The sequence below is a fragment of the Dicentrarchus labrax genome, unplaced genomic scaffold (genome assembly GCF_905237075.1).
Source record: "Dicentrarchus labrax unplaced genomic scaffold, dlabrax2021, whole genome shotgun sequence".
In the NCBI taxonomy this organism is placed as follows: domain Eukaryota; kingdom Metazoa; phylum Chordata; class Actinopteri; family Moronidae; genus Dicentrarchus; species Dicentrarchus labrax.
In genome coordinates, this window is record NW_026136712.1 from 11,580,564 (window position 1) to 11,599,250 (window position 18,687).

General features: G+C 40.8%; 2 protein-coding genes across 3 annotated transcripts; both read left to right on the forward strand.

Moving 5' to 3' along the window:
• The first annotated feature begins 8 nt into the window (after positions 1-8).
• On the forward strand, positions 9-7,023 carry kif22 (kinesin family member 22). Of its 2 annotated transcripts, none has more exons than XM_051416656.1 (13): positions 9-306; positions 605-821; positions 938-1,065; positions 1,684-1,829; positions 2,483-2,692; positions 3,123-3,519; positions 3,944-4,064; positions 4,445-4,565; positions 4,785-4,965; positions 5,520-5,614; positions 5,910-6,110; positions 6,253-6,312; positions 6,816-7,023. In XM_051416656.1, the coding sequence occupies exons 2-13, from the start codon at positions 631-633 to the stop codon at positions 6,843-6,845; spliced, it is 1,881 nt and encodes a 626-aa protein (XP_051272616.1). In that variant the 5' UTR covers positions 9-306; positions 605-630; the 3' UTR covers positions 6,846-7,023. The 2 variants fall into 2 exon arrangements, with proteins under 2 accessions (XP_051272616.1, XP_051272615.1); XM_051416655.1 differs by having other exon boundaries at positions 10-315.
• A 171-nt stretch (positions 7,024-7,194) lies between these two features.
• Positions 7,195-13,656, forward strand: prrt2 (proline-rich transmembrane protein 2). Its single transcript, XM_051416694.1, has 5 exons — positions 7,195-7,713; positions 9,451-9,745; positions 9,955-10,250; positions 10,354-10,483; positions 11,501-13,656. Exons 2-5 carry the CDS (start codon positions 9,514-9,516, stop codon positions 11,515-11,517), a joined length of 675 nt encoding a protein of 224 aa, XP_051272654.1. The 5' UTR covers positions 7,195-7,713; positions 9,451-9,513; the 3' UTR covers positions 11,518-13,656.
• The last annotated feature ends 5,031 nt before the right edge of the window (positions 13,657-18,687 follow it).

Here is an 18,687-nt window from a genome sequence, read left to right on the forward strand (position 1 = left end):
TTCACTATTAGACGTTAATGACTTATTTTAAAAAGATGTACAAATGTGTGTAAATAGCATAGCTTTGACTTCTGTATTCGATGCGAGATTAAATCTTATAAATAAGGACGGCGCACGTCAAATGGGCGCCAGAGTTTCTGATTGGTTGAAGCCGTTTCCGGTTGCAGCGCTCCTCATTTGAAAAGTGTTCGGTTAACGTTGGCTGTTTGGGTGGCTCGGTCGCCATTGTTAAAAAGACGGTGTTTGCAATGTTGCTAAAAGTGAAACGTAGAGTATAACAAAGGTGTTCGTCCAAGGAGTCCCCAGGTAATATCGGTAAGCACTAAGGAGACATTAGTAATGCGCTCGGTAACGGAGGAACGGATCTTTGCTAGGCTAACGTTAGTTTGAGAAGCGAGAGCCACGTAATATAAGTTAGCTAATCTAAAGCCAGAGTTAGAAAGTAAACATTTGTCTACATGTACAGGGCTTTAAGCGGGATATGCAATTAATTTAAATCTAAGTCTGTTTGTTAATATGCCTTTTTTTTTTTTTTTTTTGACAGGGTAGAAAAACTGTGTACGTAAACTATGCTTGGCTAATTTAGCTTGTGTTATTGTGGTAGGCCTTTTTGTTTTTAAGAGCCCGAAGATGGCTCAACGTGTGGCGCTACCAGATGGAGGAAACCACAAGAAGACGAGCAGGGTTCGGGTAGCGGTTCGTCTGCGACCCTGTATGGGCAAACAAGATGAGAAAGACGAGGGACCGTGTGTCAGAGGCCTGGACTCACAAAACGTGGAAATAGTGAACTGGAGAAATGCCACAGAATCAGTCAAATACCAGTCAGTGTCTTCAGCATGACTCAACTGTTTAATTATTATATTGTTTTATACCTTTTTTTTTTTTTTTAATTGTTGTCCAACTCTAAATTCTAAGAGTGCTATTGATGTTGTTTCAGCTTTGATGCTTTTCATGGTGAGCAAACGACACAGCAAGAGGTTTTCCTCTCATCAGTGAAGCCCATTTTACCACACATATTGAACGGACAGAATGCCAGTGTCTTTGCCTATGGACCCACAGGAGCCGGTATGTTGTGGCAATATTGCATTTGTTGACTTGTACTTGATTGCACGAAGATGGTGATTCTGTCTCCCGATATTCACTAAACATGTCTCCTGTTCAGCACTCTTCGTGACCTCTTTATTGTATTTTTTTGTTGAGTCAATTTGCTCTTAAAGTTCACTCCTTTTTTTTGTATATAAATTGCTTCATTTCCTACATGAATTTTCTAATTCTCTTGGAGAGTTGCTCTGTTTTTGTCACTGAACTGGTCTGCGTATGGGTGTCAAGTGGACAGTCAAATAGCATCTTAAACAGGTCGTGGTCTCTGAGCAGTAGGCCAGGATTTGGTAGCTGGTGCTGAAATCAATTCTATCCTGCAACACTCCCATTAGCAACCTCTTTGCTTTCTGGGACTATTCTGGGAGAGAAACAAATGGTGTCTGCTGTCCTCCTTTTTTTTTTAATTTTTATTTTTTTTACTAAATTTGTCCTTTTTCTGTATTCTTACTGTGTACACCTACCTGTGTTGTATCATAAATGTATGTCTTGTTTGCTGCTTCATCTGAATTTTCATTTCTCTCTCGTCCTCATGTTTCCATCATGCATTTTCTACCTGCAAACTCACTACGCCCTCTCTCATAGGTAAGACGCACACCATGTTGGGTGGTTCAGAGGAGCCAGGCGTGATCCCCCGAGCTGTTCGCGAGGTCTTCAATTTGGTCAAAGCTGAGGATGAGGGGTGGGACTACAGCATTGGCATGTCTTATTTGGAAATTTACAATGAGAAGGTATGAATTAAATATTAAATGTGCATAAGTAAAATAAGGTTGTTGACAGTAGTTGAGCCCATTCTGTTAACATCTACTTCTGACATTTATGTTACTAATAGAGAAATGACTGTCATATGTCAGTGTTAACAGTTCTCTGTGCAACATAATATCAGCTTAAAATTAGAGAATTAGTTGTTAAGAAATTGGTTGGCTGAATGTTTCAAATGGAAAATACATCTGACTAGCACCTGGATTTTTTTGTATTGATTTTGGGAGGAAATAACTTATTTGAATATTCCAAATAAACACTCATAAAGCCCCTTTTTATTTTCTAATGGAAACCAAACATAGGTCATGTAAATGACATAGGCAAAACAGGTCTCCATCCCAACCGTCCCCTTTTCAGTTGTCAAAACACTAACAGTCCATCAAAAACACTTATGTACACAGAGTTCCTCAACTTGACTGCTCATATACCTGCATACCTGAGACCATATCACTCTGCTCTAAAAAAAACCTTGAAAAATCAAAAGCTGTCTCTAACCACATCTGTGCTTCTTGATTGTTAGTTGTCTAATTGTCTGGTTGTAATAGTTTCTTTGCTGTTTTTAAGGCATGCTTGGTTGGTATGATTGACATTTTGCAATCAATGCTTTCCTTCTTTCTCTCAGGTGCTCGATCTTCTATCGCCAAACTCCCATGATTTGCCGATCAGGGAGGACAAGGACAAGAACATCCTGATTCCTGGCCTCACACACACAAGCATCTCCTCCTTCTCAGACTTTGACAAACACTTTGTGCCCGCCAGCCTCAATCGTACGACAGCTTCTACCAAACTAAATCAGCGCTCCAGCCGCAGCCACGCAGTCCTCCTCCTCAAGGTTTAATACATAATCTTATCGCCTCGGGGGATGTTCACTTATAATTCTTTGAGAGTTCCTCTGTATTTTTATTTATTTTTATTGATCTTATCTGTGTGTGGCTGTCCAGACAGTCAAATAGCATCTTAAACAGGTCGTGGCCTCTGAGCAGTAGGCCAGGATTTGGTAGCTGGTGCTGAAATCACTTCTCTCCTGCAACACACCCATTAGCAACATCTGTGCTTTCTGGGACAATTCTGGGAGAGAAACAAACTGTCTGCTGTCCTTTTTTTTTTTTTTTTACTAAATTTGTCCCTTTTCTGCATTCTTGCTTCCTGTGTTGTATACAGAATGTATCACATTTATCATAAATGTATCTCTTTCCCTTCCCATCCTGTCTGACCTCTGTCATTGCCTGTTCTCTTAAATCTTTATCTTTTCAATGATATAGGTTGTGCGGACGCAGCGGGCCCTTCCCCACAGACAACAGACAGGAAAGCTGTACTTGGTCGACTTGGCTGGGTCTGAGGACAACCGCCGCACGGGCAACCAGGGCATCCGTCTGAAGGAGAGCGGTGCCATCAACCTGTCTCTGTTCACTCTCAGCAAAGTGGTGGACTCTCTTAACTCTGGCACTGCTGTCCGCGTGCCGTACAGAGACAGTAAACTGACACGGCTGCTACAGGACTCTCTGGGTGGCTCGGCGCACTCCGTCATGATTACCAATATTGCGCCAGAGTACAAATACTATTTTGACACCTTCAGCGCACTCAACTTTGCTGCCAAATCCAAGCTCATTGTGAACAAACCTTTCACTCGTGAAACTGTGGCCGTGCCCATACTGCCAGGTAAGTTAAGCTAAGTAAGAAGTAAATGTTCCATTCTTTTTCATTCTGAAGACTTGTAAGTATAGAAAGAAACTGAACAGGCAGCGAAGAGGAAGCTCTGACAAGATTAGATCTGAGGCCAATAGGGGGCACCCAAGTCACATCCCAGAGGATTATGACTAAGAGTAACCAGCCAAGTGTCTCTGGACACGATGGATGTCTTGTTAAAATGTAAAAGTTAACTATTATGGTATGTTTACTTTTTCTTTTCTATAGCTTTGTCTTAAATACATCCCTGATGCTGTTCTGGCACTGCAATGCAGCCTTGACTGATGCTGTGCCATCTTCATCTGAATTGCTTTATACTCTGGAGAACCCCACAAACAGTGTTGCTTCAGTGCACTGAATACTAAACTGTTAATTTCCCTTCTGCCTTCATCTCCAGTGAAGCGGGCCAGAGAAGACCATGAGGCACGGGGGTCTGGCACTGAGCCACAGAAGAAGAGGCAGAAAGATGAGAGGAAAACTGAACAAGATGGTTCTTCACCCTCTGCACATTTTAACAGGTAAAAGACCACCTCTGGCCAATCATACAGGAACTTAGATCCTTGACTGTGAAGATAATGCCAGTGCATCTGCCCAAAGCTACCACATCAAATTGAATCCATACAACTTAAACCAAAGCCTCAAAGCAGTGTGGGCCAAGATCGTATAGCTTGTACTGAAAGCAACTCTGTCTGCAGTGCTCCCATTGGCTACAGTTGCTGTGTCTACTGGGAGCTCTTTGGGAGAGACACAAGCATTGCTTTCTTGCCATCTGTTATTTAGATGATTTGTCCGGGCTATGAATTTTGGCAACTTGTGATAACCTAATGACTTCTGAGTGTAGTTCAAAGCCCCTGACCATACTGCCCCCCCCAATTGTTGATTTGTTTGTCTCTTTCAGTCTGTCAGAGCCGTCGGTAATGGACAGACTAATAGCTCTGGAGAAGCTGATGATGAATTGCCAGGACAAAGATAGACTTGGGATGCTGAAAGATGTGGCCCAGTCTCGCAAGGAGATCCAGGTGATAAAACACACCTAATTTAGAACTTAAGTTTATCCACCACGGAAGTGTAACCCTGCATGCAATATAGGTTGTGATCATTCAAATCTCCACCTGGCCAACCTTCTGTCTGTACGAGATTTACTAGATGCTGATCCTGTCGGATCTTTTATACCGATCGATCAACTCTTCTTCATGGATATTTGATAGCCAACCTTGCTGCTCTTCTTGTTTGCGCAGGAGCTCAAAGAGAAGCAGAAGGAATTTGAGAGCAAGGCCATGCAATTCAGTCTCTTGACTGGAGAAAAGTCCAGTGCCAAACAGGAGCCTGCTTTCAAAAACAATACGGCTCCTCTGCACAGAAAACCGTCAACTGCCACCAAACCAAATAAGCAGCAGGCTGTGGTCCAACCCCTACAAGGTCAGTTAGAAACTAAAGATGGGACTGAAACTAAATTAATTTATATAGATTTTGCTTTCTTATTTACATCTTCTAATAGTAAATGATGCAAAGAACCAGAATATTTACTGTAGACATATCAACTGACTTTAAATCACCCTTGAATGGTGCTGTATTAAAAAAAAAAAAAAAAAAAAAAGACCTTGAAACGTTTCTTTTGTATCGTGTTATCCTCTATTGTTAATGTCGGTCACTAATTTTTGTCATGTTGAACCACTGGAGCTATTGATGAGCTGCAATGTGATACAAGAGCTCAGTCTACAATTCAGCAGCCAGAGAATGTATCAAATGACGATGAGGAGGAATTATTTTTACACCCCTCAGCAGCTCGGAGAGTGTTACCGGTCTCATGCATTTGAAAAAAACTGCACTATACCACACACAATACAAAATTTATATTGTTTCAATGCAAAATGGCCTGATTTTCTTTCCTGAGTATATTTTCATTTTTAATAGACTGTTTGGTTGTGGAGCATTGAACATTAATTTTGTATATGTGGTTTCCTCCCCATCAGTGTCGCAGCTCCAGCCTCTTCAGCAGCTTGCAGTGGTCAAGAAACAGTCAGTCTGCGTCAAGAAGAAAGGGAGGAAGCTTTCAGACCAGGTTGAGGTCAGCATCCAAGCTTTGACTGTGCTGTGCTTAGCTTGACACATCTGCAGAATTGCAAGCATCAGAAACAAGCTGACGTAGTGCATTAGCTTCAATTTGTTTTTTTGACTCGACAGACGCTGCAAGATCTCAAATATATTAGGTCAAAATTAACCTCCTTTCCAGACCAATATAGACAAATTAATGTTGACAGTTAAAAATGGATTTTCATGCACTGTACGTTTTTGTGTAATTGTGTAAAATGCCAATTGTGTATGCAGTCTTTTATAATGTCTTTATCTGTCCTCTCTCTCAGCCTCCAGATGGTAAAGAGAACCTAATGGAGAATGGCTGGGAGTTCCAGCTGGATACGTCGGTGCTGGAGCAGTCCAGACAGAAAATCCTGCAGGTTCTCAATACCGGCTCCCTCAAAGACCTGAAGGGTCTGCAGCAGATCGGCGACAAGAAGGCAAAGCTCATCCTGGGCTGGAGAGAGCTCCACGGTCACTTCACAAAGGTTGGTAGGGCAAGCGTCGGGCGTAGAACTTGTTCTATCAAGTACCGCAACACCTTGTCTGAAGTGTTTTTCTGACTTCGGTGTTTGACAGGTGTAGATTTTTGTTTACTTGTGGTGAATTTATGTATGGTTTGTTTTGCAGTTGGAAGATCTGGGAAAAGTTGAGGGTATGTCAGAAAAGAGATTTTCCTCCTTCATGAAGGTAAGCAGAGTCTAAAGTGAAATATTTGGGGGGGGTTTTGTAGCCATGTTGGTGACTCAGCTCTATAACTGGCCTTGTTGGTCACTCAGTTGTTCCACCACTTTTGCTTTCCTGTTGGATAGTTTGCTGTGAAATTTGGTCCAGACATACATCTCCTCCACAGATAGTAAACATTGCAGCTGCGTATCATCAGCATGTTAGCATTCAGCTTAAAGCTCCACTGTGTGTCAGTACAATCTCACAAAGCTGCTAGTGTGGTTGCAAACTCTAGTTCACATTATTAATTTGATATATTCATTTTGTTATACATTAGGAATAAATTAATTCTAACAGTAATACATTAACTGTTCTGTGTAGCATGAAAGGACTGAAAACATTAATTTTGTCGTACAACCTTGTGTTGTATAATAAATGCATTTTCTTGATTAAAAGTACTATTACTATATTATATCTGATAATCTGTTATATTGCTGTTAATGTTTCTTTTTTTTTTTCTTTTTCAGGCAAACATCCTTAGTGCCATGGGGAAATGATTTTATTGTTTTTTTTTTTTTGTTTTTTTTTCATCCATGCTCATGTCTAATGTATATAATTTCTATCTTAAAGCGTTTGTCTTTTTTTGTTTTTTGCTTGATTTTATGATATTTTTGTAGTTACTACTGTGTTCCAGCTGATGGCGCACTGTTGCTTTTAATAAAATGCTCACATGTCGTTGAGTGTTTGTGTTTATTTCATGATCCTAAATACATCTGATGCTGGCTTTCACATATGTCCCTGAACCGTCTCTTAGATCAATCACCCTTTCTGGGGGGGTAGTCATCCTGTTTCCGGTTTGAAAAACCTAATTTAGCTCATTATGTGAACTCTTGTCCTCTGAGGCAGAGACAGGAGGACACCCTTCATCACAGACTGCTGTTGTGCAGCACCACTGGAGAAATATTCAGTGTCAAACTGGTTTTTGTTTTGGGTTTTTTTTGTAGTGGGTGAGGAGAGGACGAAGCTATAATCAAGCCTTCCCTCCCTCCCTTCTCCTACATCACGTAGTCTGCTTGATTTCACTTTTCATTTCTCACACACACACACACACACACACACACACACACACACACATATACCCCTCCTCTCTGATCCACCCTGCCATCCAGGAGACTCCCCATCCATCCATCCCAGCACACTGCGCTGGAACAAGGCGCTACAACAACACCGTCTCAGCAGCTCTTCGTGTAGGATATTCTCGGATTTTCTTTTTTTAGAGGAAAACAGCGCACGTCTGCCAACACACTGTGGGCTGTAGAGATGTTTGCTCGCTTCTGATGCTCATATATTCTGCACCTGAGAATAACGTTACCACGATGCCAGAGCCAGGCACTCTCCGGCTGTGTTGAGACAGGATTAAAAAAGGTCAGTTTGATTTTATCTTCATAGCCATGTTTTCCCTCCTTCCCTATGTGTGTTGGTGTAAAACGCTAAATCAGGCCGTCAGTTATTTGTATTCAGCTATACTTTTGCTTTAGATGCAAGCATTTAATACAAGCTGCATGGTTTTTTTTCCCCTGCTTATTGCAATGTAGCAGCCCACATCCACTGAATTCAAATCAGCAGCAGCAGGCTAATTAATAAGCACCCCCCCTTCTTCCTCCATCTCCTCCTCCTCCACTCGTCTATCCGAGTATTTTTCCTTTGTCCCCATCCTTTTTCAGCTCTGTCCTTTTTTACCTTTTGTTCCGTGCCCAACAACCGGCCACCGTATGCCATTTAGCGCCTGTGTACACATGATGAAATAATGGTATGTACTCACCTGCACTGAGACCATGGCCGCTACTATCGTTTCAAAGGAACCTGCCTCCATCTGCCATGCCTTTGTACTCCTCGTGTCATTGTGACCTGCTTTTTTAAAAAAATTTTCCTGATACCCGATATTACCTGATTTAACCAGAGGGCTATTTTAATGAGCTTTTGAGGCCTTAACATTTACAGCGTGACATGCGTTTGTTTTGATCTGTTTACCTTGAGTCTTTATTTACAATTCATGGTGACATAAGGAGGGTTTGAATATATATATATTTAAAAAAGGGATTTTAAATGGTATCTGAAGGCAGAGTGGATTATTCAAAGGTTTATCAGGATATTTAGAGTGAAACTCTAAATCAGCTAAAAGCAGACTGTATTTAGGGGCTGTGTTAAAGTTACTTGAGTGAGAAGCCCAGAATTGGACCTCCCCTTGACTCAAAAAATGCAACACCCTCCACCCAAAATCTCTAATTGGCTACTGAATTGGTAGAAGCATTTTACCATCAATAAACAAATCATTTCAGATGGTGTTTTCTTATCTAAACCTTAATAATACTCCACTGTCTGACCCACAATGGACAGTTTGAAACCACCTGGCACCTACATTACCATTAATGAAAACAAATCTCCTGCTGCTGCCACAGTTTAGTCTGTTTGTTTTAGTGTGTTATACTAGTAGTGGCTAATTTTGATTTCTTGCATCTCCCTCTGGAGTCAGAGAAGTGGTCTCCAAGACCTGTAAACAGACTTTGATTTGTAAAATCAGTGGAATTCCCATTTAATGGATTAAACATTTTAACATAGCACCCAAAAAGGAATAGAATTAGCAATTGCTAACAATAACAAACAGAAAACAAAACAATAAAATGCTGTATTTACGAAATATTGAATCTGTTCTTTATTTTTTAACATTTAGATGTAGCCTATTTAACTGCTTTCTATTAAAATGCAGAATAAAGTGAAGGTAGGAGCTACTGTAGGCCAGTCAGATATAACTTAATCTAGAAATATAAAGTTAAATCACTAATAATGCTGAAGCTGACATTGATCGTGAAGAGGTAAATTAACCTCTGATCAAGACACGATTGTTGTCCTCATAGTGCAAAATGCAAGGAATGCAATTTGATCTTTTTTTAAAGTTTCGTTAGAATTAAATAAAATAATAAAATCTAACTTTCTCCCCTGCAGTCCCAATAATCTTAGCATGCCCTCACCTCAGCAAACAAAATAAATACACAATCCTCTTCCTTTTAAACACGCCCCAATAATTTATCTACAGTCCCTAAGCAGATGGGAGGGAGCAGCTTCTGTTTACCAAGATGGTTAAAACCATTTTCTGGCCCCCAGGTGTAACTACAGGCAGCACACACAGGACCGGACCACAAACAGAGGCTTCATTCTGCTGTCAGCATGGCTGTGAACATGATGCCATGTCCCGCCATTTGGCCAGGGGAGGAACAACCATCATTGCTGGACCAGGAGGGCTCTCTGTCGGACCAAGCCCCCGTCTCCGAGCCATGCCTACCCGTCAGAGGTGAACAACTCATCCACAGCAGCAGCAGCAGCCCGGCCAGCACAAGGCCCCCCCGCAGCAAATCTAAAGGAGAGCTAGTCATAGTCATCAACGAGAAGCTGAAGAACAGTAAGTGACTGTGTTTGACCTCATATTAAAGCAGCAGCAGGGTGGGTGGAGAGGGAGGGAGGGAGGGGGGGGTCATACAGCTGCTGAGTCAGCTCACTCAGGGCAAGCCAGATTCCAGCGCACCAAAGCGCTCCTGGGAGAGCACGCACACACTTACCTCTTCCAGTGTTTCAAACATTTGCCCTGTCCTTTTTGTCCCTTATGTGTAGGTAACGGGATCCACTCCACAACCTCCGAGAGCACCTCCCCGGTCATCTCCTCTCCTCCCAGAAGACAGCACTCCATCTCTTACCCCCATCACGGCAAGACCAGGAAAGGGAGCAGGGCGAGCTCCATCGGCTACACCGCCTTCTCGCCCAGGCCGTCGCTTTCTCGCCACTCCAGCATCGCCACCAACCCGCCCTTGGACCGGACCAAAGTTAAAGACTACCTCCTCCTGTCCGTGCTGGCCTGCTTCTGCCCCGTCTGGCCAATCAACATCGTGGGATTTGTCTACTCCATCATGGTAAGAACATATTTCCTAGCAGCAGTTCTATAAAGCGACTTTGTTTACAGTCTTTTTTTAATATGTAACCCAAACTAACCGTTGCTTCAATCTCCTCCTTCAGTCTAAGAACAGTCTCGAGCAGGGAAACCTGGATGGTGCCGTGCGTCTGGGACGTGTGGCCAAGATGCTCTCCATGGTGTCACTAGTAGGAGGGACGATCATTATCATCGCCTGCATTGTCAACCTGGCCAGTGAGTGTCCCAAATCTGACCTTTAAACCTTAACCTCACCCTTTATACCCCCTGTGTAGTTGTCCCCTGAACTCCTCTTTTTGTTTTTCTTAAATCCTGATCCTCCTGGACCCACCTGCTAAACCTGCTAACTGTCACTGTGTATTCCATCACAATATAATATTTATCCCTGTTAGTATAATCTGACTGTAATCACTAATATTATTAGCATCCATGTTTGCATAATATTGCACTAGTTACAAGGCCTGCACAAGTCTTTACACACTGCAGCACTTTAGCCTTAGGAACTACGTCAATGCTACACAGAGATCAGAACATATTAATCACATTTGCATCCGCCAAATCTACATTTTATGACATGTTTTTCCATTTGCACGGGTGGCCTCCAGCCTCCAGCTGTAACCGACTGCATGCCTCAGATTGCTGTGTGTTTATCTGTAGAGTGATATGTGTAGTCTGCTGTCTGTTGTACACTTTGCCCTGTTTGTTTGTATAAAATGTCTTGTTGCCCCTGTACCATATGTATACTTATATATAATGTATGTCAGTGTGTGAGATGTTGACATGCTCACAAGACAAATAATTGTACATTTATTGAACTTGGCAAATAAAGGGATTCTGATAACAGATCAGTGATTATTACTTATTAGTGACTTGTATAAAGGAAGGGACTAGAATTTGTTTTTTGCAGTACTGCATATTTAAATATAAGCGCAAGGTTCAGTCAGTTAAATGATTATTTGCCTTTTCACGTCAGTTCAAGCAGATGCTTATCTGTATTTTGTTTGTGAATGCGCACAGTCGCAGCCTGTTGGGTCTCATTAAGCCAAGAGATGTCCTAATTAACTTAATGACTGGAGGAGTAATTGAAGTTGAGTGTAAGGGCTCTGGGACTCAACAATCCTTGTTTTTCTCATTATATAACTGTCCTCTGTGGTCTGTGAAAGTTTATACATCCATATTAAGTTGCAGCAATATATAGCTCTTCAACTAATACGCTTCCTTTTCTTTTTTTAGTAAATGTGAAAACCTGAGTTTCATCCCAGGATGAAACTGGATAAGGCAACTGACCGTCTGGCCCTCACCTGCATCACCGTCTTTACCGCCTAGTCATTACCTGGATGTGTGACAAATATGCACCCGATATACAGTGCTTACTTATATTTCTGTAATCTATATAAATCCCTTTTGCTAATGGAAGAAAATAAAATATGCAAATTATGCTGCTCTGAGTCTCGGGGGGTGGGAGGGTGGAGAAGGGAGTAGACAGTCTAATCAGTCCCTTCGTATTCTGGTCAACACATTCAGAACGATTCTTGAGACAAGACACAAACTCTTTGAGAATCCCATCATCGCCCGCAGAACTGACTCACACAAGGTGGACTAGAGAATGGGAGGCCAGTGGAGGTGGTAAAAGAACATGAAACGGGCAGGATTGCCTCTCAAATTATGCGCCACACTGCAAGTCCCAACAAAATGTCCGCCAAGTCCATCCTTCACTGCACAGACGACAGGACAGCATCAGAGTTTCAGCTTGCCGTTAAATCCCCCTCAGATACATGGAGAGGCTCTGGGATTTGTGTTGCTCTGGAATCACAGAGCCGAAAATTCACCCAATTCCCTCACGGAGAAGAAACACTTTCAATCACTGTATGTCCTCTTCGTGTCAGACTCTCCTCTGTGTGGTCCTCGTGACTTCCTTCCATACATCTTGTGTTTGAGAGTGAGTGTACGGGTGGCAAAAGAGGATGAAAAAGAGGCTTACCAAGGACTAGCTATGGGTGCTAAAATGGAAGGGATTATGGAAAGTCTCACACAGATGTTACAGTCATCACTGCAAGGAAAAATATGTGCCAAAAAAAGAATTTAGAGGGAAAGTTTCTTGCTTTGTAAAGACCCAACTCTGATCACAGAATTGCTGTTGTAGAGAGGAACATCAAAAGTGTTTATACTCTGCTGCACCTTTACTGTATATCCGCTCGACACCACTGACCACTGTGAGCCGGGAAAAAGGGTACATGTTCACAAAAAACCCCCACTGTAGCAAGATAGTCAAAACATTCATTGTACAGTGAAGCTCATAATGCTACGTCACCTATAACCTATCTTTTGATAATATTTATAAAACATCCTTTTGAAACAGAAAAAAAGATTTCGTAATGCGATTCTCTTGAAGTGCTGGGCCGCAGTTGATAGATGGTGGTAGTATTGTATGCTTATGGGCGTCACTATTTGGTTAACAAATTAAATAGCTTGTGATTGCAGTCAAAGTTGTGGCTGCAGCCTCAGTCTGCATCCACTTGGAGCCTGTGCTTTCAAACCAGACAGATTGTGGCCTTTTTGTCCCATAAAACAGCAAAGAACACCTTAATATATACCCCATTTGTTGTCATACACAGATAGATGCTGTCTTTTGATGGCTAATTTGTAAAACTGATAATGCATCATAAAGGATAGGATTTTTTAAATCTATTATTATTATTATATCTCCTGCGTATCCTTAACTAACCTCTAATCTTTATCTACCTGTAATTTCTCACTGTGATCTGAAACGATTGGGTTTCATCAAGAATGGACGGATCGAACTCTCCTTATTTACTATAGCCTGGATTTTGAATCATGTACAGAAACACCACAATTTCTCATCATTCACTCCTGCAGACAATTTTCTGTAACGATTAATATGGCATTTTTTGTTAATACTTGATCTGTAAATTTAATTGTAATCAACAGTCGATGTATTCTGCAGATATAAATCTCAATATTGTGATAATTCTCTAGTTGATATGAGTTAGCATTTAGTAGTTATGATCTAACGTAGGCACAGAAACTGTCGACTAGCCTCCTGACAGTCATTGTATTACCACCGGGCTTCTATAATCTTTGTGGTTATTGGCATGTTGTGGATTTTTATTAATGTATGATGATAGAAGTTGAAAATTACAACGATAAGCTGGCACTTGGAATATTATACTTCTGCAGCACATTCATAATAAAGACACAATGCATGCAACATGTTTTCATTGTCATTTTGAAGAGATAAAGAGCAGCAATGGAGATTAAAGAGATTCTGGTTTTGTGGGAGAGAATGAGTGTCAATAGCGAGAGCTATCCGGAGAGATTGGGTTTAGCAGATGAGAGAAAACAAATAAATAAATAAATACTGGGAAGTATTACTGTAGTTGTCCGTAATGTGAAAGCTGCTGGGATTGAAAGTGCATGCTGATGTCAGGCAATGAAGCAGAGACAGCAGGAAGAGCATAATGCTGAAGGGAGAGGCCCGAGCCGAGGAAATGCACTGTATGATTGGCTGTAATGAGAACTAAAGCCTCTGATGTCTTCCAACAAAGTAATGTATCCCTCATTATTTTCTCTGAGTTTTTTTTTTTTAAAACCCTTCAAGAAGCTACAACTATTGGCCTTTTTCACAGCAGCCAGTTTGACATTAAGTAGTAGGGTAAACACAGGTGTTACAAATGATACTAATTAAGTTTCTATTGTGCATGTTGGCTCACTGGAAAGGCTCTGCTAAACTAAATGTAACAGATCATTAATTTGTGTATCCTTGGACAGATTGACATTTATCTGATGATGGTGCTACATGGCTATGAACCATGCTACTAGCATCACCTTGTTCCAGCTTCTCTAATGTGCTCAGTTTGCTTTCTGATTTCCTCATCTTACATTATAGAGAACTGAATATCTTGGTGTTTTGACTGTTGGTCAGAGAAAACAAGATATTTGGAGATGTCACCTTGACCTCTAGGAAATTGTGAAATTTATAGACCAAATTAGTCAGTTATGAAAACAATCATTGATGCTGTCTTCATTTTAAAATCACAGCAATCACAAATGCAATGCTGTGTGCTGGGACATATGTTTAACTATGTTACATGGAAACACTAATAAAAGTAACGTCATGGGCTTGATGAAGGATAAAGAGATGTGTTGTAATAGTAAACATAAACTACTGTACATAAAAAATAAACTATATGACACCATTCTTAAAACAAAATGTGTTTGTAAGGAAACTTCCAGAGAAAAAACAACTACAGAAGCAGAAATATAACAGCGCTGACAACATCTGACAACAGCAAATTCCCACTCGCCAATGTTAACATTCTGACAGCGAAAGGTATTTTTCTTTGCACTCAGCTAATTTAACAGTTGCTATACAGTGGACTACAGCTCGGACGGGGCATCAGCATATCAGACAGGGTCACTTCCAGATGCAGTAAGTGGGTCAGGGATTATCCAGCTGGGTCACATAAACACGGTGGCTGTGAGTCAACTTGGCAGCGTTTGGATGCATCATGATCATCCTGTCAGTCTGCATAGCAAATAACAGCATAATGAGATACACTGACCTGTGGCGATGCTGTTCTATTAGTGCCCACTTAATTTGGAAAGAGAACTAGGGCTGAGAGAAAATCATTATGAGTGTGAATTAATGCTTGGATGAATTGTTGTGGATTTTCTATTTGGAGAGAGGAATTAGTTGTTACTGAAACTCCACATCCAAGAATGAGTCTGAATTAAAACTCAACACTTTATTCAGTAACAGCTGCCTGGTAAACACAGTAAACACAGTCACCAGTCGACCATCAGAGACTTTTTCCATGTATCAAACCCACTTTCTATGAGAGCTGATTATTTTTTATTAACGTTTGTTGTCATGTACTCTAGTATTTCACAGCATACATCTCAACATTGTCACAGCCCCTCCACCTGGGCACTAGGTGTCCCTGTTTTGTGCTGCAGGGGTTTCGTCCTTGATGGTTGCATGAGCTACACCTGGTCCCTGCTCTGCCCTAAAAACCTTCCAATCTGCAGTCTCTCTCTCTCTGGGGAGATCTCCTCTCCCACTGCAGGTGTGGCAACAGCATGGGGTTTTGTGTGTTTTGTTCTCCACTGTCATGCATCTATGCATCTACTGATTGCTACACGTTGTATTGTTTGAGTGATTGTGATGTTTTTATAAATACTATAATATAATAATCTTAGCAGTCTTTGTCGTTGTCTCCCTACTTTGTTGACGTCTTTGAGCTGGGCTGTGGCAATGTGTTAAAGCAGGAAAAGCACCGGTGTAACTAATAGCTTTAACAACGACTGCACTCCATCTTCAGTCCTAACACCGTGGTATTTTTAGAGCTTTTCTAAGAGGCATAATTAATATTTTCTGTGCTTTTGCTGCTATGACAAATAAAAATCTCTGTCCAGTTGTATACTTAACTGTTGACTGGTCTCTTCCACAGCCGACATTTTGATTCATCGTAGCAGCTAAAGCACATATGTTACTAATATCATTAACAATAGCTCTGTTCTATTTAAAGGTCCAGTGTGTAACACTTTGGAAGATCTATTGCCAGAAATATAATATAATATTCATAACTATGTTTTCATTAGAGTATAATCACTTGAAAATGAGAATCCTTATGTTTCTGTTCTTAGAATGAGACTTTTATATCCTTTTATATCTACATATGCTGTGGGTCACCTTCCATGGAGGCCGCCATGTTGAACCGGCATGTTTCTACAGTAGCCCAGAACGAACAAAAGAAACACTGGCTCTAGATAGGGCTGTTCCTGTTTTTCCGTGTGTTTCACAGCCACCTTAGTTTGTCCCTCGGGCTTGGAAGAGGATGGTAAAGCAAGGGCTGCACCTGGCAACTATACAGCTGGATGCCACTAAATCCTACACACTGTACCTTTGACCCAGCATGGACAATACCAGGACCCTGAAACTGAAGCAGCCAAATGGAATTGAACCTTCCTAAGCTCCGCCCCATTTTGCTCTGTGCTCCAGTAACAGTCGAGCAAACTTCAGTCAACTTTCTCCTTTTCTGTACCTAGGAGCTAGGCTCGTCTTTGAAAAGACAACCTAATTTTGAAGATGGTTAAAAGATCAAAGCGACATACAGTCACATCTTAAGTTATCTAAGTTAGCTAGCATGATGTGAGGTCAGTTGCGAAAGGTAATTGCCGCATATATGTGAAAGCTGAGCAGAATAAAATGCACTAAATTTTTTGTCTTATTTAACTTTTTATTCAGCTAGGAAGTCTCTTAAGATATCTTACAGAAGAAGATAACTTGCGGCCAATTGTATCTATCTTAAAAACTGTTACAATGTTCATAAAATATGTTTTTTCCAAATCAAGTTAATCTCCTAAATTACTAATAATAATAATAATAATAATAATAATAATAATAATAATTAATTCATGAAGTTGAGCCTGTATACAAGAATGCAGCTTTTGGAACTTTCTTTGAAAATTCCTCACTTCTAAGCTTTTGAACAAAGGGTGACTTAGGTAATTTAGGTAATACATGTAATTCTCCTCATAAATCTACTTATAATTAGTACTGGGTTATAATTGAGTACCTTTATCTGCATGAAGCTTAATTGAAATGTGATGTGAGCTTCAGGCTCATATCTGGCCCCTTATTACTGTGCAGCCCTACTGCCACACTTCAGCATCCTCTGCTAGCTGCTAACTCTTCATCACAATTCTGGCTAGGTGGCAGTAATGTGCTCATTATTGGCTCTTTAATGAAAACTACTCATCATCACAGCATGCATTCATGGCTCTGTCCCTCTGTGGTGAAATATCACTATAATATTTCTAGCAAGGCTTTTAGTTTGACTGCAGGATCCAAGATGGACTTCATATTGTGACGTCTCCATTCGTCTTTTTAACAGCAGCAGCCTTTTATACACTGACTTGTTTATTGTGCCTTCAGTTTTATTGTTATGAGATGACCGTGCAAAACTCACATTCTTAATTTTAATATTCACCAACAATAGCTCGATAACATGGGCTGAAATAAACAGATTTTCTTTATGAATGTTCAAAATCAAAACCATTTCAGAGCATCAGACAGCCAGATGGTTGGTGCTGAAATTCACTATTCTGTGATGTGGTGAGCTACCAGTAGCTCTCATCACTATCCATTATGTGTTTTTCTCACTCAGCGGTACTGCTGGCACTTGTCCCCACAGAGAGGACACAGCTTGGGTTTAAATAAATGTTTGTGGTTTTCAAAGAAATCTGCTAAACCACTGGATTTTAGATTAATCCCTCCCTGAGCAACTACATCAGAGTCTGTCTGCATCACTAGAAAGTTTTTTGTGTGATGGAATTTCCTCTGTCTTTCTTTAAGGCCACCGCATGGAGTCTTATTTTGATAGAGCCTTCCTTCTTATGGATGTCACTGCACCTTATGACACTGTTAATCATTTGAATTTAAACATCTTTATCGCTTATTTCTGGTATTGTTTTAGATGCAGACACACCCAAGGTTGAAAAATGAATGTTTACTGTCCTCAAATGTCCCCTCCAATGTTTCATCACTCTGATCTCAGTTTAGATCAATGAACGAGACCAACAATTGAGTCCTCCCTCCTGCAGCCTCCTAAGATTAGATCTTTTCTTTATCTGCAAAGACTTATTCATGTTTTTATTGCATCTGGACCTGGACTATTGCAATGTTGTGAAGTCATTTTGAAAGAGTTTATGTAAATACAGATACATAACACCACAGACTTCCCATAAGTTTCAGTGTGTGTAACATCAGTTGTTGCCACTCTTCATTTGATATGTGTGGACTCGGGGATGGCTTCTGAATATCTCCATGTACTTGTATTAGTATTAGTGGTATCACAGTGTCTGTCCAGTGACAGGATTTGCAGACATCTATAGCGTTTGTCAGTCTGTCCAAGAGCACAGGGAGGAACAAATAGTGACTAAGATGAAACAGAAGTAGCTGTGTCTGATTACACAAAGAGCTTCTTTCCCACTCAGGATACATGAGAAAATGCACAATAATCAGAAACTGTACAGCTGCAAAGAGCTTCTTCTATTTAAAATCTAGACTGAGTCTGACATCCATGACTCTGCTTCTGACTCAGACACTCGGTCAGTTCACGGTCAGCCTCACAGCGTGATGCTCTATGCATGATCTAGGACACTGAGCAGCAGTGTGTTTATCAGAAACATCCTGATGTCCCAATGCTGACCTCTGACCTTCCTTCAAATGGAGTAAGTAAAGTAAAGTAAGTTAGTAAAAGTTTGACAGATGTTGCGGAAAGCAACAGAATATTAGAGCATATATAATATAAACAGCTGAAGAAGAAGTACATTTTGCTTGATTTATTTGAAAGAATTATCAAATTAATAAATATAGCAGCCGATAGACGGATAGA

Excerpts from the sequence above, each read along its gene's own strand:
- prrt2 (XM_051416694.1), top strand. The coding sequence starts at position 9,514 with ATGGCTGTGAACATGATGCCATGTCCCGCCATTTGGCCAGGGGAGGAA. Across the intron at positions 9,746-9,954 it reads CAACGAGAAGCTGAAGAACA|GTAACGGGATCCACTCCACA; the intron begins GTAAGTGACTGT and ends CCTTATGTGTAG. Across the intron at positions 10,251-10,353 it reads GATTTGTCTACTCCATCATG|TCTAAGAACAGTCTCGAGCA; the intron begins GTAAGAACATAT and ends CTCCTCCTTCAG.
- kif22 (XM_051416656.1), top strand. The coding sequence starts at position 631 with ATGGCTCAACGTGTGGCGCTACCAGATGGAGGAAACCACAAGAAGACG. Across the intron at positions 2,693-3,122 it reads ACGCAGTCCTCCTCCTCAAG|GTTGTGCGGACGCAGCGGGC; the intron begins GTTTAATACATA and ends TCAATGATATAG. Across the intron at positions 6,111-6,252 it reads TCCACGGTCACTTCACAAAG|TTGGAAGATCTGGGAAAAGT; the intron begins GTTGGTAGGGCA and ends TTTGTTTTGCAG.